The sequence below is a fragment of the Rhynchophorus ferrugineus genome, unplaced genomic scaffold (assembly GCF_030347505.1).
Source record: "Rhynchophorus ferrugineus isolate W39M unplaced genomic scaffold, kcgeb_rfMv2 rfM12, whole genome shotgun sequence".
Taxonomy (NCBI): domain Eukaryota; kingdom Metazoa; phylum Arthropoda; class Insecta; order Coleoptera; family Curculionidae; genus Rhynchophorus; species Rhynchophorus ferrugineus.
The window spans coordinates 2215528-2239010 of record NW_027472591.1 but is presented as its reverse complement, the minus strand read 5'-3'; the positions used below and the strand labels follow the sequence as shown (position 1 = coordinate 2239010).

General features: G+C 40.9%; 6 protein-coding genes and 7 pseudogenes across 6 annotated transcripts; 7 read left to right on the top strand and 6 right to left on the bottom strand.

Moving 5' to 3' along the window:
- Positions 1–103: 103 nt before the first annotated feature.
- On the bottom strand, positions 104–13637 carry LOC143205582 (histone H2A-like). The gene is made up of 2 exons (XM_076418725.1): positions 13556–13637; positions 104–417 (listed from the first exon to the last, which is right to left on the bottom strand). Exons 1-2 carry the CDS (start codon positions 13635–13637, stop codon positions 104–106), a joined length of 396 nt encoding a protein of 131 aa, XP_076274840.1.
- On the top strand, positions 727–1077 carry LOC143205548 (histone H2B-like). Its single transcript, XM_076418703.1, has one exon. The coding sequence runs from the start codon at positions 727–729 to the stop codon at positions 1075–1077; it is 351 nt and encodes a 116-aa protein (XP_076274818.1).
- LOC143205546 (histone H2A-like) lies at positions 6744–7116 on the bottom strand (annotated as a pseudogene).
- On the top strand, positions 7352–7748 carry LOC143205598 (histone H2B-like; annotated as a pseudogene).
- On the bottom strand, positions 8151–8579 carry LOC143205545 (histone H3-like; annotated as a pseudogene).
- LOC143205426 (histone H4-like) lies at positions 8852–12204 on the top strand. Its single transcript, XM_076418625.1, has 2 exons — positions 8852–8873; positions 11915–12204. Exons 1-2 carry the CDS (start codon positions 8852–8854, stop codon positions 12202–12204), a joined length of 312 nt encoding a protein of 103 aa, XP_076274740.1.
- LOC143205544 (histone H2B-like) lies at positions 10394–11149 on the top strand. The gene is made up of 2 exons (XM_076418702.1): positions 10394–10696; positions 11133–11149. The coding sequence occupies exons 1-2, from the start codon at positions 10402–10404 to the stop codon at positions 11147–11149; spliced, it is 312 nt and encodes a 103-aa protein (XP_076274817.1). The 5' UTR covers positions 10394–10401.
- On the bottom strand, positions 11189–11766 carry LOC143205491 (histone H3-like). Its single transcript, XM_076418661.1, has one exon. The coding sequence runs from the start codon at positions 11619–11621 to the stop codon at positions 11208–11210; it is 414 nt and encodes a 137-aa protein (XP_076274776.1). The 5' UTR covers positions 11622–11766; the 3' UTR covers positions 11189–11207.
- Positions 13638–13870: 233 nt separating the features above from the next.
- Positions 13871–14292, top strand: LOC143205530 (histone H2B-like; annotated as a pseudogene).
- Positions 14293–14668: 376 nt separating this feature from the next.
- LOC143205581 (histone H3-like) lies at positions 14669–15097 on the bottom strand (annotated as a pseudogene).
- A 214-nt stretch (positions 15098–15311) lies between these two features.
- On the top strand, positions 15312–15714 carry LOC143205427 (histone H4-like). The gene has a single exon (XM_076418626.1). The coding sequence runs from the start codon at positions 15371–15373 to the stop codon at positions 15680–15682; it is 312 nt and encodes a 103-aa protein (XP_076274741.1). The 5' UTR covers positions 15312–15370; the 3' UTR covers positions 15683–15714.
- Positions 15715–16921: 1207 nt separating this feature from the next.
- On the top strand, positions 16922–17318 carry LOC143205478 (histone H2B-like; annotated as a pseudogene).
- A 5741-nt stretch (positions 17319–23059) lies between these two features.
- On the bottom strand, positions 23060–23432 carry LOC143205580 (histone H2A-like; annotated as a pseudogene).
- Positions 23433–23483: the final 51 nt, after the last annotated feature.

The following is a 23483-nucleotide window of genomic DNA, read 5'->3' as shown; positions in this document are numbered from 1 at the left end:
TAATATTAAATTTCTTTTTTTGTTTTATTATCTTGGTGGTCCTGAAAATGACCGATAGTTAAAAGGATTTTGTACGACACAAAAGCCCTAAGGCTCATGTAACTTATTTGGTTTTACTATCTGCTTTTTTGGGTAACAATACGGCCTGGATGTTTGGTAGAACGCCGCCCTGGGCTATGGTAACACCGGAGAGGAGTTTGTTCAGTTCTTCGTCATTTCTGATGGAAAATTGTAAATGCCTAGGGATAATTCTTGTTTTCTTGTTGTCTCTAGCGGCGTTTCCTGCCAACTCGAGAACTTCGGCCGCCAAATATTCCATTACGGCAGCTAAGTAGACGGGAGCACCAGCCCCTTCGCGTTCGGGGTAATTTCCTTTCCTTAGAAGTCGGTGAATACGACCGACAGAAAATTGTAATCCTGCGCGATTGGAACGATTCCATGGCCCTTCCCTTCACTTTACCACGTCCGGATATGTTAATCTCGATCGTTGTTAGGTACTGCTCACCTTTAAATCAAAATCGATACTGGAAATTTTTTACCGATCAGCCTCAAATTTTGTTCGCGAGCGAAACTCGATATATTATACGCGACCAGCCAGATTCTAACTCGGGATGTGGGCGGGGCTTAGGAGTGTTCCTTGAAATGTTATAATTTCTAGAATAAAAGGCATTTTTTTTAGTTAAGTATTCTTTGAGGTACGTGGGACGTCCTAATTTTTATTTCGAAATGCCACCAAAGAAAGCCGGAAAAGTCCAGAAAAATATCTCTAAGACCGACAAGAAAAAGAAGCGCATGAGGAAGGAAGGCTATGCGATTTACATATACAAAGTTTTAAAGCAGGTTCATCCCGATACGGCTATTTCCAGCAAGGCCATGTCGATTATGAATTCTTTCGTGCACGATATATTCAAAAGAATAGCCGCCGAAACGTCGCACCTCGCCCATTACAATAAAAAATCGAGCATCACGAGCAGAGAAATCCAAACCGCCGTTAGGTTATTGCTACCCGGTGAATTGGCTAAGCATGCCGTTAGCGAAGGTACCAAAGCAGCCATCAAATATACCAGTTCTAAGTAAATTAATTCACATACCTATGTGTATTTCAATATACAACTAGAGATGGATTGGAGGTAGTACTAATCCAGGAACCAACGCCAAGGACACAGGCATGGGTAGGTTGGAAACTCATGAGAAAGATGACGGGAAGCAAAACCCAAATCTGGACCAGAGAAGAAATCCAGTCCTTACTGATAGAGGAGTTGTCAACAAAAAATGTGACAACAATCGCAATAGAGGACGTCTTAATCACAAACGTCTACGAGGAACCAGGCGAGAGGGCACTGAAAAGTTTAGACGAACTCACCGCCGGAATAAACAGATACCGAGGCAAATGGATAGTCGCCGGGGACTTCAACGCAAAACACACTTTGTGGGGAAGTTCCAGAAGTTCACCAAGAGGTGAAGAACTTCTAGACTGGGCAATCAGCCACGGCCTAGAGCTCGCAGAAGGAGACTACGCGGTGCCTAGCTTCGATTGTAATAGGGACACAGGGCACATGGACCTCACGTGGAGTAGGGGAATAAACGTGGAAGAATGGAAAATCAAAGGTGACGAGGAAACACTAAGCGAACACAGATATATCGAGTGGCGAGCGGAAATGGGAAAACCAACCCAAGAAAAAGGGCAAGATGGGATTTCGCCAGCACCGATTGGGATCTGGTCAGGGTGAAACTGGAAGAAATAGAGACCAATATCGGACAAGCAGTAACACACGAAGTGATTGAGGAGCAGGCGGCCAGTCTTCAAAAAGCCATACAGGCAGCAGGAAGACTGGTAAAACGAAAAACCATCATGGTAAAAATTGGCAATGAATTGTGGGACGGGCAGTGTGCGGAACATAAACGAGCAGTAACTGCACTGAAGAGGAGAATAAGAAGAAGCACGGACAATCAACAAATAGTGAATGAGTACAACGAACGGAAGAGAGAGTTTCGGAAAATAATACGAGAAAAGAAAACGGAGCACGACAGTCAGGCGATTAACAACCTGATAGAAACAAACTCGTGGGACGGTATTTGGGAAGCCATCAGAAGAATGGGCATAAGAAGAGGCGAAGTGGTAGCAATGCCTAAAGACGCAACACTGTAGGCAAGAGAAGCAGCCGAAAAACAAAGAGTGGAGAAATACCACCCAGCAATGGACCTGGAAGAAACAGAGCGAACTCGCGTAGTCATGAGCGAGGAATGGCCGGGTACGGAGACTGGCGAGGAAGAAATAACCGAAGGAGAAATCGAATCGGTCATAGAGAACATGAGAATACGAAAGGCAGAAGGGGAAAACCGCATACCAAACGAGCTCCTGAAGAATGTCTGGATCTCGAGAAAACACGAGTTCCTGACACTGTACAGGAACTGTTACAACGCGGGATACTTTCCTAAGATATGGAAAATGGCCAAACTGTGCTGGTTAAAGAAAAGCGACGGAGGCGAACGACCCATTAGCTTTCTACCAACGCTAAGAAAAGTACTAGACAAAGAACTTAATCAGAGACTACAGGCAATGGCGGAGAAAATGGAGCTACACGACTCAAGGCAGTACGGCTTCAGAAAAAACAGGTCAACCGTACAAGCCGTGAGTGATCTACTGAAATGGATCAACACCCGAAAAAGAACAAGGGAAACACGTTCTAATGGTGACGCTGGACCTCCGAAACGCTTTCCACAGAGCAACCCAGGTAGAAATATTGGAAGAACTGCGAAGAAGCAGAATAAATAAGAAAATGGCAAGATCAATAGCCAGCTTCTTGACGGGAAACAATATCATCAGCAACCAGATGGCAATGGAAATTGACAAGGGATGTCCGCAAGTGTCGAGCTTAGGACCAACGCTATGGCTGCTGGGCATGAACAGCTGGTTCCGCAAAGTCTCTGAATCGGAAATAGGGGACTGCGGAATGAGAATTCAGGCATTCGCGGACGACCAGGTGATTGCTCTCAGCAATAAATACATCAGAAACAGGCTGGACCTTGCCTGGAACAACTGTTGGTAGAATTGCCAAGAAATGCACCTACGGAGCAGGAGCAGAATAGAACAAGGAAAAAACTGAGGCTTGCTGTTTCTGGAGCAAGAAAAACAGCAGACCACCGACGGTCAAACTTGGCGAAGACATCATCCATGTCAAAGATACAGTAAAGTATCTGGGTGTGACAACTGACAGGAAACAGCAGTATATACAACACATACAGCTGTTGAGGAAAAAAACAGAAAACAGTGATGTGCCGACTCTGGGGAACACTGCGCAGAAGAAGCAACCCTAGGGCACCAGAGGTCATGCGTCAAATATACGACAGGGTTATAAATCCCGCAGTATTATACGGCGCAGAAATATGGGGATACAGGGCCTCGGTGGGAAGGGCTAGGACAGCGCTAGCAGCAGCACAAAGAACGGCACTGTAAGCAATCACAGGCGCATATCGAACCACATAGGATGATGCTCTGCAGGTAATAGCTGGAACACCAACCCTATACCTGGAAACCGAGATCCAGGGGTGAGCTGCTGAAAAATACGGATACCCCAATGGGCCAAAAGGATTAGAACCAAAGAAATTGCCATGGCCATGGGAGGAACCGTGGGAAAATCGGACAAATAGCGTCGGAAACACCAAGATATGGACAGACGCTAGTGCCAAGGAAGGAAAAGCAGGCATAGGAATAGTGATTCGGACAGGAACAAACGCCCAAGAGGAGATAAGTCGAAGGATAAAAGACGAATCGAGCTCCAGAGCGGCAGAATTCGTGGCAGTACAGAAAGCCATAGAACTGGTACGGGACAGAAGTCTACCGGGACCAATCACCATTCGAACGGACAGTAGAATGTCCATATGGTGGGCCGAGCACGCAAACACACGAAATAAGGACATAATGCAAATCAAAGCAACCTTGCTAGATTTGCAGAAAGGCGGTAGTGAAATATCGCTAAAATGGTGCCGGAGAATGACAACGGAGGAAATGATAACCGCAGACAGACTCGCGAGAGAAGCCACTGCAAACGAAGAAATAGGACTGAAAAACCACGGATGGATCAGCACCAGAACCAGAACAGAAAGACCAGCTCAGAGCTTTAACAAGCACCAGAGCCATAGACAAATGGTCTACATTTCAAAATATACTACTTACCTGCAAAATCGGTTCTTTTCAGAACCACAATTTAATAAAAATTTAAAAAAATTGAATGTTAAACAGTAGCTGACATTTTATAACAACAGAATTTTGAGAAATATATATTGTAGTTATTAATTGTATTGAATTATATTATGTCATTATAATCTGTTATATCGTAACTATATCTGTAAGTATCGTTAAAATAATCATTTTATTAATAATATGGAATAAGTTTTGTAAAATATGGTACAGCCCGAGATTGTTATTTAAAAATAAGGTAAAGTATTCCAAGAGTGACTTCGAAAATATGTGTATTAATTTTTATTACGTTTATGGCTATATGCTAATTAATTTATTTTTCCTAACGGCAATAGCAGCCTCTTGTCGAAGTTAAATATGGTCATCGCGTTTAGGATTATAGGAAATATAATTAATAACGTTAAACCTGGGGGTATTTGGGACAAGCCCTCTATCCCTCTATATACAATAGGCAAAAGGGTTAAACGTGGGGCGTATTTGCGTCAAGTCTTCGATCCCCGAAGTGTCGTCATCCCGTAGACAATAGGTAAAATAGTTAAACGTGGGGCATATTTGCGTCACGTACTCGATTTTCGAAGTTTCGTCATCCGTTATACAATAGGCAGAACATTTAAACGTGGGGCGTTATTGCGGCACGTCCTCTATCACCGATGGGTCGTCATCCCTTATACAATAGGCCGCACCGTTAAACGTGCGGCCTATTTGCGACAGGCGCTCTATCCCCGGAGGGTCGTCTTCCGGTTTACAATAGGCTGGACCGTTATATGTGGGGTGTATTTGCGGCACACCCTCTATTCCGGAAATGTCGCCGACCGGTATACAATAGGCCGAATCGTTAAACGTGGGGTGTATTTATTACCCATTGTAGTGTCAATAGTATAAGTCGTTAATGAAGTTTACCAAAATGACTGAGACGGATTTCGATATTAGGGAATTTCACGTCTTCCATTGTAAAGTGGAAGACGTTACCGTTCCAAGCTCATCTGCTTCTGTAGACTCTAATGACTAGGACAAACGAAACAGCAACGTTATATTTTTCGAAGCACCAGCTACAATTATTATTTTGGTCGAATATATTCCTACACAGTAGAATAAAACATAATTAACACAAGTTGTTACTAAAGCAAATTTAATTAATACATTAAAATCAAATCAAATTAAAACATTATTATTGATATAAAGAGGCGGAGCTAAAGTGCGGTACGAATACACCTGCTTTGTAGCCCTTATAACATATATAGACCTGTATTCTAAAGGTTTACATTTAGTACCCATTGTAGTGTCGATAGTAGAAGTCGTTAGTGAAGTTTGCCGTTCTAAGCTCATCTGATTCTGTCGATTCTCATGGCCAGGACAAACGAAAGAGAGGGATACATTTTACCAAGCACCAACTACAATATTTAGAAGAGTTCAAAATGATCTCTAAATAGGGAATACTAAAAAGGCAAATTTAGGACGACGTTTAAATGTGTCTGTACTGCGTATCAAGGTCTTGTTTCCGAACAGGCGCAGGAAGCGGAAGAAGCTTCAAATCGCCAATATCAGCATTTTGGCGACCCCACCAATTCAGCATCAATATACATATCAGCACTCATTTGTGCCTTTCACCAACAGACTCCAGACAGAACTGCTGAGCGATCAACAAAATTCAAGTGTACCTGTGTCTAACGGTCTTGTGTGCAATCCTGACAATTTGTCACCAAATGATGAGTTGGCGGAATAGCACAGTAATATGTAAGCAGGGGAGGCACGACATATTACATCATGGTTTTAGCATTAGTGACACTAGTCACTAATTTAGTCTAGAGGAAATACAAATATGTCGTGCATGCTAAATTCCTGCGGTAGTGTTATCGCAAGGATATTACGCAGGTTTATCCTTAAATTGTCACTAGGCCGCCTGAAAACGAAAGGTAAAAGGGCACATTTATAGGCCACCTTCATCTCTGTCCCTATTTAAATTGGTATGCAAGTGCCCTTGCCTTCTAACTAAGTTAGCCGCGGGTCTAAGTACGACTGCCTTAATAACCGCAGCGTATGCCCGAACGAGATTCCCACTGTCCCTACTTAAATTGCTGTGCAACGGCTCTTCCTACTTTTTTACGATTTATGTTATGCACTGACTCTGTCGGCGAAGAGCGGAATAACGAGATAGAACGGGTATCAGGCCTAAACACCTCGTACCCAGGAAGGGGATCAGCACCGAAATCTCGACGTACATTAAAGGGAACAGTTATTTAGGAAAGCGTTTCTTCCTGCTAATTACTCCCATATATTTTATATATATTTTGCTCCGATCCTGTGATTTCGAAGAACAAGACCTTTTACCAAAGGGCCGATATTTTCACATGGATCCCTGCCAAACCCTAAAACGAAAAATAAAAGTGTAACATTCCTTCTCTCCTGATTCCGACAGAAGTGTTCGATTAAGTGTAGCCTCTATTTTAAATAAAAGGTAAATAAGAATATTATTCTCTTTTTCAACTCTTTTGATGGTCTTGAAAAGGACCGATATTTGATGATAAAATAGGTTACATTCGTTTTAGTTAGTTTTGCTATCTGTCTTTTTAGGTAACAATACAGATATTTGGCAGAACACCGCCCAGGGCTATACTAACACCGGATAGGAGTTTGTTCAGTTCTTCGTCGTTTCTGATGGCCATTTGCAAATGCCTAGGGATAATCCTGGTTTTCTTGTTATCTGTAGCGGGGTTACCTGCTAATTCGAGAACCTCGGCTGCCAGATATTCCATTACGGCAGCTAAGTAGACGAGAGCACCGGTCGCTGCGCGTTCGGCATAATTTCCTTTCCTTAAAAGTCTGTGAATACGATCGACAGGGAATATTAATCCCGCTCGGTTAGAACGAGGCTTCGCCTTTCCCTTCACTTTTCCGCCTTTACCACGTCAGGACATTTCACTATCGATTGCTCCTAGAACTCGCTCCCCTTAGAATTAAAATCGGTATTAAAACCGCCAACATACTAACAACGAATTTTATTCGTAAGCCGAACGTATGATCTCGTACGCGACCAATGAGAGGCTAACTCAGATAATAGGCGGGGCTTAGGAGTGTATTTATGGAGATTATAAATTCTAGGGTTTCCTGAAATTTATTTTAGTCTATTACTTTTCGTGGATCATTTAATATCGTAATATTTATTTCCAAATGCCTCCGAAAACAAGAGGTAAAGCGGCCAAAAAGGCCGGTAAGGCTCAGAAAAATATCTCCAAAAGTGATAAGAAAAAGAAACGCAAGAGGAAGGAAAGCTACGCGATCTACATTTACAAAATTTTAAAGCAAGTTCATCCCGATACGGGTATCTCCAACAAGGCCATGTCGATCATGAATTATTTCGATTATTATGAACGATATATTCGAAAGTATAGCCGCCGAAGCGTCCCGTCGCGCTCCTTACAATAAAAGATCTAAAATCACAAGCAGAGAGATCCAAACTGCCGTCCGATTATTGCTGCCCGGTGAATTGGCTAAGCACGCCGTTAGTGAAGGTACCAAAGCCGTCACTAAATATACCAGTTCTAAGTAAACCATAAGCCTTGAATATCATAAGGAGAAAACGGTTCTTTTCAGAGCCCCAATTTAGATAAATAAAAAAAGAAATAATCTTTAAAAAATTCCAGTATATTGTAGTATCCAATATTGAAATACAAATTTTGTTATCAGCAGTATATTTTTATTCTTTGGTTATTAGTCATTACATTATTTTTTCTTTAGTTTTTAAAAACAATGCGTATAACCACACCGACTGTTATTTATTACTAACATGTAGTCGAATATAATTCTGAGATAAAAATCTGTAACACTTCTAGTGAAGTGTTTATTTAAATATGGATAAAAGAATATTAATTGAAATATCTCCTTTTTCTTTAATTAAATTTAGGTGGTCTGAAAAGAACTGTTTTTTTTCTGTTTCAAAATACGAATATAATTAGTGTATTATAAATGATAGAAAATAAAGTTTAGGCACGTTCGCCTCTATACGTCTGGCTAGCTGAATATCCTTGGACATGATGGTTACTCGCTTTGCATGTATCGCAGATTAATTAGTACCCTCAAAAAGACTGACTAAATAAGCTTCGCTGGCCTCTTGTAAAGCCATCACCGCCGAATTTTGAAAACGTAAATCGGTCTTGAAGTCTTGAGCGATTTCGGGAACCAATCGTTGGAAAGGTAATTTCCTAATCAATAATTCGGTGCTCTTTTAATAACGACTAATCTCCCGCAAAGCGACCGTCACGGGTCGGTAGCGATGTGGTTTTTTAACGCCACCGATAGCTGGAGCGCTTTTCCTGGCCGCTTGTTTCCTAGGAGCTTTACCTCCTGTTGATATTCGCGCAGTTTGCTTGGTACGAGCCATATTTTTAAATTAGAGATAATGAGAATAAGTATCAAACGCAAACGACGGCGACCTCTTTCGAACTGATTTGGTCATAAAATCAGAGAGTCCTTTTTATAACGTGTTATCTAATCTGATTGGTCCGTTTTGTGCTAGTGGGCGGAACTCAATCCCAAGTCTACAAAACCGGGCTGATTGAAAGAAATCGACAACAGTTGTCCGTAGCACTCGTGTTGTGGGCGCGCTACTTATTCGAGATCATTTAATTTTTTTTGTGTTAGGTTCGATAAAATATGACCGGCGGAGGTAAAGGTGGTAAAAATTTGGGAAAAGGAGGAGCCAAGCGGCATCGTAAAGTGCTTCGTTATAATATCCAAGGTATTACGAAGCCCGCCATCAGAAGATTGGCTAGACGAGGCGGCGTAAAACGTATATCTGGTCTGATTTACGAAGAGACCAGGGGTGTTATAAAAGTGTCTTTGGAAGACGTCATCAGAGATACCGAACACGCCAAAAGGAAAACCGTTACCGCAATGGTTGTAGTATACACCTTGAAACGCCAAGGACGTACATTATACGGGTTTGGAGGTTAAGCCGCATAGTTTATTCGCGAACTAACGTGAAACGTGACACTCAAAATTAATTTTACAAAAATTAAACAACGGTTCTTTTCAGAACCTCAAATTTGTCAATATTTAAAAAATTGAAGCTCTATTAGGATTTAAGTATAACCTTATAATCTTTACAATCATCATAGTTTTATCTATAATAATAATTTAAGTACAATTCACAGCATTAATGCTGTAATTCCGTATCGTAAACGTGGCCAATATAAAACGGGTAATATCGAGAGATTAACATAAGAGATATCGATGATGGCCGTTTGGTCCTAATTATTTGAGGGTTTGGATTCCAAAACTCTATACTTACTTAATCGACCGACCCACTAATTCATCTTTAATTACATATATTATATACAAGGCGCGATGTCATAATACGGTTGATTTTACTAAAGGAGAACCGCTAGAAAAATCTTTCACACCCATAAAACAATCTTTAAAATACTTAAACTGTTTATTAGGGTATTTTAAATAATTAGTAAAAGCAAGTTATAATATGAGTTTTAATATTAAATTTCTTTTTTTGTTTTATTATCTTGGTGGTCCTGAAAATGACCGATAGTTAAAAGGATTTTGTACGACACAAAAGCCCTAAGGCTCATGTAACTTATTTGGTTTTACTATCTGCTTTTTTCGGTAACAATACGGCCTGGATGTTTGGTAGAACGCCGCCCTGGGCTATAGTAACACCGGAGAGGAGTTTGTTCAGTTCTTCGTCATTTCTGATGGCCAATTGTAAATGCCTAGGGATAATCCTTGTTTTCTTGTTGTCTCTAGCGGCGTTTCCTGCCAACTCGAGAACTTCGGCCGCCAAGTATTCCATTACGGGAGCACCAGCCCCTTCGCGTTCGGGGTAATTTCCTTTCCTTAGAAGTCGGTGAATACGACCGACAGAAAATTGTAATCCTGCGCGATTGGAACGATTCCATGGCCCTTCCCTTCACTTTTCCACCTTTACCACGTCCAGATATGTTAATCTCGATCGTTGTTAGGTACCGCTCACCTTTAAATCAAAATCGATACTGGAAATTTTTTACAGATCAGCCTCGAATTTTGTTCGCGAGCGAAACTCGATATATTATACGCGACCAACCAGACTCTAACTCGGGATGTGGGCGGGGCTTAGAAGTGTTCCTTGAAATGTTATAATTTCTAGAATAAAAGGCATTTTTTTAGTTAAGTATTCTTTGAGGTACGTGGGACGTCCTGATTTTTATTTCGAAATGCCACCAAAGACAAGCGGTAAGGCGGCCAAGAAAGCCGGAAAAGTCCAGAAAAATATCTCTAAGACCGACAAGAAAAAGAAGCGCATGAGGAAGGAAGGCTATGCGATTTACATATACAAAGTTTTAAAGCAGGTTCATCCCGATACGGCTATTTCCAGCAAGGCCATGTCGATTATGAATTCTTTCGTGCACGATATATTCAAAAGGATAGCCGTCGAAACGTCGCGCCTCGCCCATTACAATAAAAAATCGACTATCATGAGCAGAGAAATCCAAACCGCCGTTAGTGAAGGTACCAAAGCTATCACTAAATATACCAGTTCTGATGATCATAATAATATGAAGGGGGGAAAACGGCTCTTTTCAGAGCCCCAAAATGTTTAAAGAAGAAAAAAAGAAATAAACTACTGTTAAGAAGAAAGGATATATACGATGTCAAGTAAATTAAAATATAGTAATCGTTCATAAAAATGTTAAAATACCCAGAAAAAATAATTTATTTTATATATTCGTTCCTTTACGGTAGCATAATAACAGTATATGTGATACTACTTTCTTATCGTGATATAAACTTCAAGTCAATCCAGCAGGTGTTCACACCTTATTTACTAAGGATTTCTCAATATTCACAATATATTTGTGAGAATAATGTACTAAATTCAATTCACAAATATCATAACTAAAGCGTTATATATACAGAAAAAATATTAATCTCCTTTTTCTAACAGAAGTTGGTGGTTCTTAAAAGAACCGTTTTTTATATAAATACAGAAAACGACTTTAATATATGACAGCCATAGCATTTATGCACGTTCGCCTCTAATACGTCTGGCTAATTGAATGTCCTTAGGCATGATACAGGTTACTCGTTTAGCATGGATCGCACACAAATTGGTGTCTTCAAAGAGACCCACCAAATAGGCCTCGCTAGCTTCTTGCAAAGCCATCACTGCCGAACTTTGGAACCGCAAATCGGTCTTGAAATCCTGAGCGATTTCGCGAACCAATCGTTGGAAAGGCAATTTCCTAATCGATAATTCGGTACTCTTCTGATAGCGTCGGATTTCTCTTAGAGCGACCGTACCGGGTCTGTAACGATGCGATTTTTTAACATCACCGGTACCGGGAGCGCTATTCCTGGCTGCTTTAGTAGCCAATTGTTTTCCGGGAGCCTTACCTCCGGTTGATTTTCGAGCAGTTTGCTTGGTACGAGCCATCGTCTAAACGGGTCTGACTTCAAACGTGTAGGAAGAATTATAACAGCAACCGCCAACAGACTTTATGAAACTGATCGAAGGTGTCAAAGAAATCTCCCTTTTTATAATGTCTGAAGATATTCTGATTGGTCCGGCTACCATCTGTGGGCGGGACCCGATTCGAACTCAACAAAACCCATGGTAAGGTTTGAAAATTAAATAGTTATCTGTAGTATTCCAGGTGTACGCCGTAAAATTCGATTATAAATTTGATTTTTTTTAATACTAAATTGAATAAATCATGACGGGCAGAGGTAAAGGTTTGGGAAAAGGAGGCGCTAGGCGGCATCGTAAAGTGCTTCCTGATAATAACCAAGGTATTACGAAACCCGCCATCAGAAGATTGGCTAGACGAGGCGGCGTAAAACGTATATCTGGTCTGATTTACGAAGAGACCAGAGGTGTTTTAAAAGTGTTTTTGGAAAACGTCATCAGAGATGCCGTTACATATACCGAACACGCCAGAAGGAAAACCGTTATCGCAATGGATGTAGTATACGCCCTCAAACGCCAAGGACGAACTCTATATGGATTTTGCGGTTAAATAAAGTATTATATATACTGACCAATTAAAACAGAACAACGTATCTATTCAACTAAAGAAAACAACGGTCCTTTTCAGAGCCACAATTTTACTACAATTAAAAAAAGAAATTTATTATTCTAATATAGACTAAGATGATGTTAAATTTTATAAAATATTTGCTCCATTATTCCAAGATTTACTTGCAAAGTAACAAATATACTGCATTATAATAGACGATAAGATTTCATATTAAATGTAAATGATAGTGAACAATCGAATACCGAATCTTCGTTGAAGCTTTAATATAGTTTTCCTTTAGAGAGGAAATACTCCGAGATAAACTTCGCGTCGAAGAGCTTGGAGAATCCTTAAGATTTCAAAGAGGGGACGGTAGTTTTATGCACGTATGTACGGAGATAAACGCTCTGCCTACGTATTACCTACGCGTTCTATGTATTTATTGATGTAATAAAAATTGATAGTTTTAAAGAGATAACTATTTATGAAAACAGATTTCAACTAAAGAAGCGGAGTATACTATAATATATATGAGCATTGTACCGATAGAGAAGGGTTGGACACGATATTTTCATAGAAGTCTCTATATCGTTGCTCACTCGATACGTTGGATTGTAACCCAAAGTTCGGATGGTATTAAGAAACCGTTAAAAAGAAGTATATTAGTATAGGATCGGTTAATTTTCATGTTATTGTTTCCTTCGAGTTAATTCGCCAACGGTACGTTTCGATATAGATTCGTTTTGGACAACGAACAATCTGTACCGCATCAATTACAAATAATATGTCACGTTTCTCCAATAATAGCATTAAATCTGTACGGAATTGCATTTATATCAAAAGACGATATATCGGGAGACTTAGATTTGAAAAGACATATTTTCATAGTTATAACCGAAAGTCTATAACTCGAATGAAAATTGGTAGTTTCGACGGAATCGGGAGCAACGCTTGATTTTGTGCTTGCTTTTAAGACGATAGTCAACGTAGAATTTATTGGCAAAGGTTGCTACTTCTACTACGTTTTATCTTTTAACGCCTCGAATATAAATCGTATGATATTCTAAAGGATTTATGTATATAATATGAGAAATAAGTAAACGGTTCCAAGCTCGATGAACGTTTCGACGAAGCCGGAATATGGAATGTCGTTCGCGCTCGACCGTTCAGTCCTGCGATCGGCTCATATCATATAGGGTACGCATTAAATGAGAGCGGCCGTCAGACAGTTAAAATACGCGAAAGTGAAACATACGCACGTACGTAACTTTGTCAAACGAATCGTGATTAGAACGTTTTTATAAGAAAATTAAGAAATCATATCAGAATGTTGGACGTCGATAAATACGACGGACAGGAAATTGTAATCCCGCACGATTGAAACGAGACTTCGCCTTTCCCTTCACTTTTCCGCGTTTACCACGTCCGGACATGTTAATCTCGATAGTTGTTAGATACTGCTCACCTTTAAATCAAAAACGGTACTGGAAATTTCTTACAGATCGGCCTGGAATTTTGTTCGCCAGCCAAACTCGATATATCATACGCGACCAATCAGAGGCTAACTCAGATAATAGGCGGGGCTTAGGAGTGTATTTAAGGAGATTATAAATTCTAGGGTTTTCTGAAACTTATTTTAGTGTATTACTTTTCGTGGATCATTTAATATCGTAATATTTATTTCCAAATGCCTCCGAAAACAAGAGGTAAAGCGGCCAAAAAGGCCGGTAAGGCTCAGAAAAATATCTCCAAAAGTGATAAGAAAAAGAAACGCAAGAGGAAGGAAAGCTACGCGTTCTACATTTACAAAATTTTAAAGCAAGTTCATCCCGATACGGGTATCTCCAACAAGGCCATGTCGATCATGAATTATTTCGATTATTATGAACGATATATTCGAAAGGATAGCCGCCGAAGCGTCCTGTCTCGCTCCTTACAATAAAAGATCTACAATCACAAGCAGAGAAATCCAAACTGCCGTCCGATTATTGCTGCCCGGTGAATTGGCTAAGCACGCCGTTAGTGAAGGTACCAAAGCCGTCACTAAATATACCAGTTCTAAGTAAACCATAAGCCTTGATTATCATAAAGGAGAAAACGGTTCTTTTCAGAGCCACAATTTAGATAAATAAAAAAAAATCTTTAAAAAATTCCAGTATATTGTAGTATCCAATATTGAAATACAAATTTTGTTATCAGCAGTATATTGTTATTCTTTGGTTATTAGTCACTACATTATTTCTTCTTTAGTTTTTAAAAACAATGCGTATAACGACACCGACTGTTATTAATTACTAACATGTAGTCGAATATAATTCTGAGATAAAAATCGGTAACACTTTTAGTGAAGTGTTTATTTAAATATGGATAAAAGAATATTAATTGAAATATCTTCTTTTTCTTTAATTAAATTTAGGTGGTCTGAAAAGAACCTTTTTTTTTCTGTTGCAAAATACGAATATAATTAGTGTATTATAAATGATAGAAAATAAAGTTTAGGCACGTTCGCCTCTATACGTCTGGCTAGCTGAATATCCTTGGACATGATGGTTACTCGCTTTGCATGTATCGCAGATTAATTAGTACCCTCAAAAAGACTGACTAAATAAGCTTCGCTGGCCTCTTGTAAAGCCATCACCGCCAAATTTTGAAAACGTAAATCGGTCTTGAAGTCTTGAGCGATTTCGGGAACCAATCGTTGGAAAGGTAATTTCCTAATCAATAATTCGGTGCTCTTTTAATAACGACGGATCTCCCGCAAAGCGACCGTCACGGGTCGGTAGCGATGTGGTTTTTTAACGCCACCGATAGCTGGAGCGCTTTTCCTGGCCGCTTGTTTCCTAGGAGCTTTACCTCCTGTTGATCTTCGCGCAGTTTGCTTGGTGCGAGCCATATTTTTAAATTAGAGATAATGAAAATAAGTATCAAACGCAAACGACGGCGACCTCTTTCGAACTGATTTGGTCATAAAATCAGAGAGTCCTTTTTATAACGTGTTATCTAGTCTGATTGGTCCGTTTTGTGCTAGTGGGCGGAACTCAATCCCAAGTCTACAAAACCGGGCTGATTGAAAGAAATCGACAACAGTTGTCCGCAGCACTCGTGTTGTGGGCGCGCTACTTATTCGAGATCATTTAATTTTTTTTTGTGTTAGGTTCGATAAAATATGACCGGCGGAGGTAAAGGTGGTAAAAGTTTGGGAAAAGGAGGAGCCAAGCGGCATCGTAAAGTGCTTCGTTATAATATCCGAGGTATTACGAAGCCCGCCATCAGAAGATTGGCTAGACGAAGCGGCGTAAAACGTATATCTGGCCTGATTTACGAGGAGACCAGGGGTGTTATAAACGTGTCTTTGGAAGACGTCATCAGAGATACCGTTACATATACCGAACACGCCAAAAGGAAAACCGTTACCGCAATGGTTGTAGTATACACCTTGAAACGCCAAGGGCGTACATTATACGGGTTTGGAGGTTAAGCCGCATAGTTTATTCGCGAACTAACGTGAAACGTGACACTCAAAATTAATTTTACAAAAATTAAACAACGGTTCTTTTCAGAACCTCAAATTTGTCAATATTTAAAAAATTGAAGCTCTATTAGGATTTAAGTATAACCTTATAATCATTACAATCATCATAGTTTTATCTATAATAATAATTTAAGTACAATTCACAGCATTAATGCTGTAATTCCGTATCGTAAACGTGGCCAATATAAAACGGGCAATATCGAGAGATCAACAGAAAAGATATCGATGATGGCCGTTTGGCCCTAATTATTTGAGGGTTTGGATTCCAAAACTCTATACTTAATCGACCGACCCACTAATTCATCTTTAATTACATATATTATATACAAGGCGCGATGTCATAATACGGTTGATTTTACTAAAGGAGAACCGCTAGAAAAATCTTTCACACCCATAAAACAATCTTTAAAATACTTAAACTGTTTATTAGGGTATTTTAAATAATTAGTAAAAGCAAGTTATAATATGAGTTTTAATATTAAATTTCTTTTTTTGTTTTATTATCTTGGTGGTCCTGAAAATGACCGATATTTAAAAGGATTTTGTATGACACAAAAGCCCTAAGGCTCATGTAACTTATTTGGTTTTACTATCTGCTTTTTTCGGTAACAATACGGCCTGGATGTTTGGTAGAACGCCGCCCTGGGCTATGGTAACACCGGAGAGGAGTTTGTTCAGTTCTTCGTCATTTCTGATGGCCAATTATAAATGCCTAGGGATAATCCTTGTTTTCTTGTTGTCTCTAGCGGCGTTTCCTGCCAACTCGAGAACTTCGGCCGCCAAATATTCCATTACGGCAGCTAAGTAGACGGGAGCACCAGCCCCTTCGCGTTCGGGGAAATTTCCTTTCCTTAGAAGTCGGTGAATACGACCGACAGAAAATTGTTATCCTGCGCGATTGGAACGATTCCATGGCCCTTCCCTTCACTTTTCCACCTTTACCACGTCCGGATATGTTAATCTCGATCGTTGTTAGGTACTGCTCACCTTTAAATCAAAATCGATACTGGAAATTTCTTACAGATCGGCCTGGAATTTTGTTCGCCAGCCAAACTCGATATATCATACGCGACCAATCAGACTCTAACTTGGGCTCTGGGCGGGGCTTAGAAGTTTTCCTTCGATTATTATAAGTTCTAGAATTAAAGGCATTTTTTTAGTTAAGTACTCTTTGAGGTACGTGAGACGTCGGGATTTTTATTTCGAAATGCCACCGAAGACAAGCGGTAAGGTAAGGCCAAGAAAGCTGGAAAAGCCCAGAAAAATATCTCTAAGAGCGATAAGAAAAAGAAGCGTGTGAGGAAGGAAAGCTATGCGATTTACATATACAAAGTTTTAAAGCAGGTTCTTCCCGATATGGGTATCTCCACCAAGGCCATGTCGATCATAAATTCTTTCGTAGACTATATATTCGAAAGGATAGCCGCCGAAGTGTCGCGCCTCGCCATTACAATAAAAGATCGACCAGGTCACGAGCAGAGAATTCCAAACCGCCGTTAGGTTATTGTTACCCGATGAATTTTCTAAGCATGCCGTTAGCGAAGGTACCAAAGCAGTCACCAAATATACCAGTTCTAAGTAAATTAATTCACATACCTATGTGTATTTCAATATACTAATAGAGATGGATTGGAGGTAGTACTAATCCAGGAACCAACGCCGAGGACACAGGCATGGGAAACTCATGAGAAAGATGACGGGAAGCAAAACCCAAATCTGGACCAGAGAAGAAATCCAGTCCCTACTGATAGAGGAGTTGTCAACAAAAAGGTGACAACAATCGCAATAGAGGACGTCTTGATCACAAACGTCTACGAGGAACCAGGCGAGAGGGCACTGAAAAGTTAAGACGAACTCACCGCCGGAATAAACAGATACCGAGGCAAATGGATAGTCGCCGGGGACTTCAACGCAAAACACACGTTGTGGGGAAGCTCTAGAAGCCCTCCAAGAGGTGAAGAACTTCTAGACTGGGCAATCAGCCACGGCCTAGAGCTCGCAGAAGGAGACTACGCGGTGCCCAGCTTCGATTGTAATAGGGGCACAGGGCACATGGACCTCACGTGGAGTAGGAGAATACACGTGGAAGAATGGAAAATCAAAGGTGACGAGGAAACACTAAGCGAACACAGATATATCGAATATCGAGTGGCGAGCGGAAATGGGAACACCAACCCAAGAAAAAGGGCAAGATGGGATTTCGCCAGCACCGATTGGGATCTGGTCAGGGTGAAACTGGAAGAAATAGAGACCAATATCGGACAAGCAGTAACACACGAAGTGATTGAGGAGCAGGCGGCCAGTCTTCAAAAAGCCATATAGGCAGCAGGAAGACTGGTAAAATGAAAAACCATCATGGTAAAAATTGGCAATGCAATGGTGGGACGGGCAGTGTGCGGAACATAAACGAGCAGTAACTGCACTGAAGAGGAGAATAAGAAGAAGCATGGACAATCAACAAATAGTGAATGAGTACAACGAACGGAAGAGAGAGTTTCGGAAAATAATACGAGAAAAGAAAACCGAGCACGACAGTCAGGCGATTAACAACCTGATAGAAACAAACTCGTGGGACGGTATTTGGGAAGCCATCAGAAGAATGGGCATAAGAAGAGGCGAAGTGGTAGCAACGCCTAAAGACGCAACATCGTAGGCAAGAGAAGCAGCCGAAAAACAAAGAGTGGAGAAATACCACCCAGCAATGGACCTGGAGGAAACAGAGCGAACTCGCGAAGTCATGAGCGAGGAATGGCCGGGTACGGAGACTGGCGAGGAAGAAATAACCGAAGGAGAAATCGAATCGGTCATAGAGAACATGAGAATACGAAAGGCAGAAGGGGAAAACCGCATACCAAACGAGCTCCTGAAGAATGTCTGGATCTCGAGAAAACACGAGTTCCTGATGCTGTACAGGAACTGTTACAACGCGGGATACTTTCCTAAGATATGGAAAACGGCCAAACTGTGCTGGTTAAAGAAAAGCGACGGAGGCGAACGACCCATCAGCTTTCTACCAACGCTAGGAAAAGTACTAGACAAAGTACTTAATCAGAGACTACAGGCAATGGCGGAGAAAATGGAGCTACACGACTCAAGGCAGTACGGCTTCAGAAAAAACAGGTCAACCGTACAAGCCGTGAGTGATCTACTGAAATGGATCAACACCCGAAAAAGAACAAGGGAAAGACGTTCTAATTGTGACGCTGGACCTCCGAAGCGCTTTCCACAGAGCAACCCAGGTAGAAATATTGGAAGAACTGCGAAGAAGCAGAATAAATAAGAAAATGGCAAGATCAATAGCCAGCTTCTTGACGGGAAACAATATCATCAGCAACCAGGTGGCAATGGAAATTGACAAGGGATGTCCGCAAGTGTCGAGCTTAGGACCAACGCTATGGCTGCTGGGCATGAACAGCTGGTTCCGCAAAGTCTCTGAATCGGAAATAGGGGACTGCGGAATGAGAATTCAGGCATTCGCGGACGACCAGGTGATTGCCCTCAGCAATAAATACATCAGAAACAGGCTGGACCTTGCCTGGAACAACTGTTGGTAAAATTGCCAAGAAATGCACCTACGGAACAGGAGCAGAATAGAACAAGGAAAAAACTGAGGCTTGCTGTTTCTGGAGCCAGAAAAACAGCAGACCACCGACGGTCAAACTTGGCGAAGACATCATCCATGTCAAAGATACAGTAAAGTATCTGGGTGTGACAACTGACAGGAAACAGCAGTATATACAACACATACAGCTGTTGAGGAAAAAAACAGAAAACAGTGATGTGCCGACTCTGGGGAACACTGCGCAGAAGAAGCAACCCTAGGGCACCAGAGGTCATGCGTCAAATATACGACAGGGTTATAAATCCCGCAGTATTATACGGCGCAGAAATATGGGGATACAGGGCCTCGGTGGGAAGGGCTAGGACAGCGCTAGCAGCAGCACAAAGAACGGCACTGTAAGCAATCACAGGCGCATATCGAACCACATAGGATGATGCTCTGCAGGTAATAGCTGGAACACCAACCCTATACCTGGAAACCGAGATCCAGGGGTGAGCTGCTGAAAAATACGGATACCCCAATGGGCCAAAAGGATTAGAACCAAAGAAATTGCCATGGCCATGGGAGGAACCGTGGGAAAATCGGACAAATAGCTTCGGAAACACCAAGATATGGACAGACGCTAGTGCCAAGGAAGGAAAAGCAGGCATAGGAATAGTGATTCGGACAGGAACAAACGCCCAAGAGGAGATAAGTCGAAGGATAAAAGACGAATCGAGCTCCAGAGCGGCAGAATTCGTGGCAGTACAGAAAGCCATAGAACTGGTACGGGACAGAAGTCTACCGGGACCAATCACCATTCGAACGGACAGTAGAATGTCCATATGGTGGGCCGAGCACGCAAACACACGAAATAAGGACATAATTCAAATCAAAGCAACCTTGCTAGATTTGCAGAAAAGCGGTAGTGAAATATCGCTAAAATGGTGCCGGAGAATGACAACGGAGGAAATGATAACCGCAGACAGACTCGCGAGAGAAGCCACTGCAAACGAAGAAATAGGACTGAAAAACCACGGATGGATCAGCACCAGAACCAGAACAGAAAGACCAGCTCAGAGCTTTAACAAGCACCAGAGCCATAGACAAATGGTCTACATTTCAAAATATACTACTTACCTGCAAAATCGGTTCTTTTCAGAACCACAATTTAATATAAATTTAAAAAAATTAAATGTTAAACAGTAGCTGACATTTTATAACAACAGAATTTTGAGAAATATATATTGTAGTTATTAATTGTATTGAATTATATTATGTCATTATAATCTGTTATATCGTAACTATATCTGTAAGTATCGTTAAAATAATCATTTTACTAATAATATGGAATAAGTTTTGTAAAATATGGTACAGCCCGAGATTGTTATTTAAAAATAAGGTAAAGTATTCCAAGAGTGACTTCGAAAATATGTGTATTAATTTTTATTACGTTTATGGCTATATGCTAATTAATTTATTTTTCCTAAGGGCAATGGCAGCCTCTTGTCGAAGTTAAATATGGTCATCGCGTTTAGGATTATAGGAAATATAATTAATAACGTTAAACCTGGGGCGTATTTGGGGCAAGCCCTCTATCCCTCTATATACAATAGGCAAAAGGGTTAAACGTGGGGCGTATTTGCGTCACGTCTTCGATCCCCGAAGTGTCGTCATCCCTTATACAATAAGCCGCACTGTTAAACGTGCGGCGTATTTGCGGCACCTCCTCTATCGCCGATGTGTCGTCATCCCGTAGACAATAGGTAAAATAGTTAAACGTGGGGCATATTTGCGTCACGTACTCGATTTTCGAAGTTTCGTCATCCGTTATACAATAGGCAGAACATTTAAACGTGGGGCGTTATTGCGGCACGTCCTCTATCACCGATGGGTCGTCATCCCTTATACAATAGGCCGCACCGTTAAACGTGCGGCCTATTTGCGACAGGCGCTCTATCCCCGGAGGGTCGTCTTCCGGTTTACAATAGGCTGGACCGTTATATGTGGGGTGTATTTGCGGCACACCCTCTATTCCGGAAATGTCGCCGACCGGTATACAATAGGCCGAATCGTTAAACGTGGGGTGTATTTATTACCCATTGTAGTGTCAATAGTATAAGTCGTTAATGAAGTTTACCAAAATGACTGAGACGGATTTCGATATTAGGGAATTTCACGTCTTCCATTGTAAAGTGGAAGACGTTACCGTTCCAAGCTCATCTGCTTCTGTAGACTCTAATGACTAGGACAAACGAAACAGCAACGTTATATTTTTCGAAGCACCAGCTACAATTATTATTTTGGTCGAATATATTCCTACACAGTAGAATAAAACATAATTAACACAAGTTGTTACTAAAGCAAATTTAATTAATACATTAAAATCAAATCAAATTAAAACATTATTATTGATATAAAGAGGCGGAGCTAAAGTGCGGTACGAATACACCTGCTTTGTAGCCCTTATAACATATATAGACCTGTATTCTAAAGGTTTACATTGAGTACCCATTGTAGTGTCGATAGTAGAAGTCGTTAGTGAAGTTTGCCGTTCTAAGCTCATCTGATTCTGTCGATTCTCATGGCCAGGACAAACGAAAGAGAGGGATACATTTTACCAAGCACCAACTACAATATTTAGAAGAGTTCAAAATGATCTCTAAATAGGGAATACTAAAAAGGCAAATTTAGGACGACGTTTAAATGTGTCTGTACTGCGTATCAAGGTCTTGTTTCCGAACAGGCGCAGGAAGCGGAAGAAGCTTCAAATCGCCAATATCAGCATTTTGGCGACCCCACCAATTCAGCATCAATATACATATCAGCACTCATTTGTGCCTTTCACCAACAGACTCCAGACAGAACTGCTGAGCGATCAACAAAATTCAAGTGTACCTGTGTCTAACGGTCTTGTGTGCAATCCTGACAATTTGTCACCAAATGATGAGTTGGCGGAATAGCACAGTAATATGTAAGCAGGGGAGGCACGACATATTACATCATGGTTTTAGCATTAGTGACACTAGTCACTAATTTAGTCTAGAGGAAATACAAATATGTCGTGCATGCTAAATTCCTGCGGTAGTGTTATCGCAAGGATATTACGCAGGTTTATCCTTAAATTGTCACTAGGCCGCCTGAAAACGAAAGGTAAAAGGGCACATTTATAGGCCACCTTCATCTCTGTCCCTATTTAAATTGGTATGCAAGTGCCCTTGCCTTCTAACTAAGTTAGCCGCGGGTCTAAGTACGACTGCCTTAATAACCGCAGCGTATGCCCGAACGAGATTCCCACTGTCCCTACTTAAATTGCTGTGCAACGGCTCTTCCTACTTTTTTACGATTTATGTTATGCACTGACTCTGTCGGCGAAGAGCGGAATAACGAGATAGAACGGGTATCAGGCCTAAACACCTCGTACCCAGGAAGGGGATCAGCACCGAAATCTCGACGTACATTAAAGGGAACAGTTATTTAGGAAAGCGTTTCTTCCTGCTAATTACTCCCATATATTTTATATATATTTTGCTCCGATCCTGTGATTTCGAAGAACAAGACCTTTTACCAAAGGGCCGATATTTTCACATGGATCCCTGCCAAACCCTAAAACGAAAAATAAAAGTGTAACATTCCTTCTCTCCTGATTCCGACAGAAGTGTTCGATTAAGTGTAGCCTCTATTTTAAATAAAAGGTAAATAAGAATATTATTCTCTTTTTCAACTCTTTTGATGGTCTTGAAAAGGACCGATATTTGATGATAAAATAGGTTACATTCGTTTTAGTTAGTTTTGCTATCTGTCTTTTTAGGTAACAATACAGATATTTGGCAGAACACCGCCCAGGGCTATACTAACACCGGATAGGAGTTTGTTCAGTTCTTCGTCGTTTCTGATGGCCATTTGCAAATGCCTAGGGATAATCCTGGTTTTCTTGTTATCTGTAGCGGGGTTACCTGCTAATTCGAGAACCTCGGCTGCCAGATATTCCATTACGGCAGCTAAGTAGACGAGAGCACCGGTCGCTGCGCGTTCGGCATAATTTCCTTTCCTTAAAAGTCTGTGAATACGATCGACAGGGAATATTAATCCCGCTCGGTTAGAACGAGGCTTCGCCTTTCCCTTCACTTTTCCGCCTTTACCACGTCAGGACATTTCACTATCGATTGCTTCTAGAACTCGCTCCCCTTAGAATTAAAATCGGTA

What these genes read in the sequence shown, in the direction of transcription:
- LOC143205427 (XM_076418626.1), top strand. Translation starts at nt 15,371, where the DNA reads ATGACCGGCGGAGGTAAAGGTGGTAAAAGTTTGGGAAAAGGAGGAGCC.
- LOC143205582 (XM_076418725.1), bottom strand. Translation starts at nt 13,637, where the DNA reads ATGTCCGGACGTGGTAAACGCGGAAAAGTGAAGGGAAAGGCGAAGTCT. An exon ending in GGGATTACAATTTCCTGTCC is followed by an intron (nt 418 to 13,555) that starts GTCGTATTTATC and finishes CCAATCGCGCAG; the next exon opens with GATTACAATTTTCTGTCGGT.
- LOC143205491 (XM_076418661.1), bottom strand. Translation starts at nt 11,621, where the DNA reads ATGGCTCGTACCAAGCAAACTGCTCGAAAATCAACCGGAGGTAAGGCT.
- LOC143205544 (XM_076418702.1), top strand. Translation starts at nt 10,402, where the DNA reads ATGCCACCAAAGACAAGCGGTAAGGCGGCCAAGAAAGCCGGAAAAGTC.
- LOC143205548 (XM_076418703.1), top strand. Translation starts at nt 727, where the DNA reads ATGCCACCAAAGAAAGCCGGAAAAGTCCAGAAAAATATCTCTAAGACC.
- LOC143205426 (XM_076418625.1), top strand. Translation starts at nt 8,852, where the DNA reads ATGACCGGCGGAGGTAAAGGTG. An exon ending in GACCGGCGGAGGTAAAGGTG is followed by an intron (nt 8,874 to 11,914) that starts GTAAAAATTTGG and finishes TGACGGGCAGAG; the next exon opens with GTAAAGGTTTGGGAAAAGGA.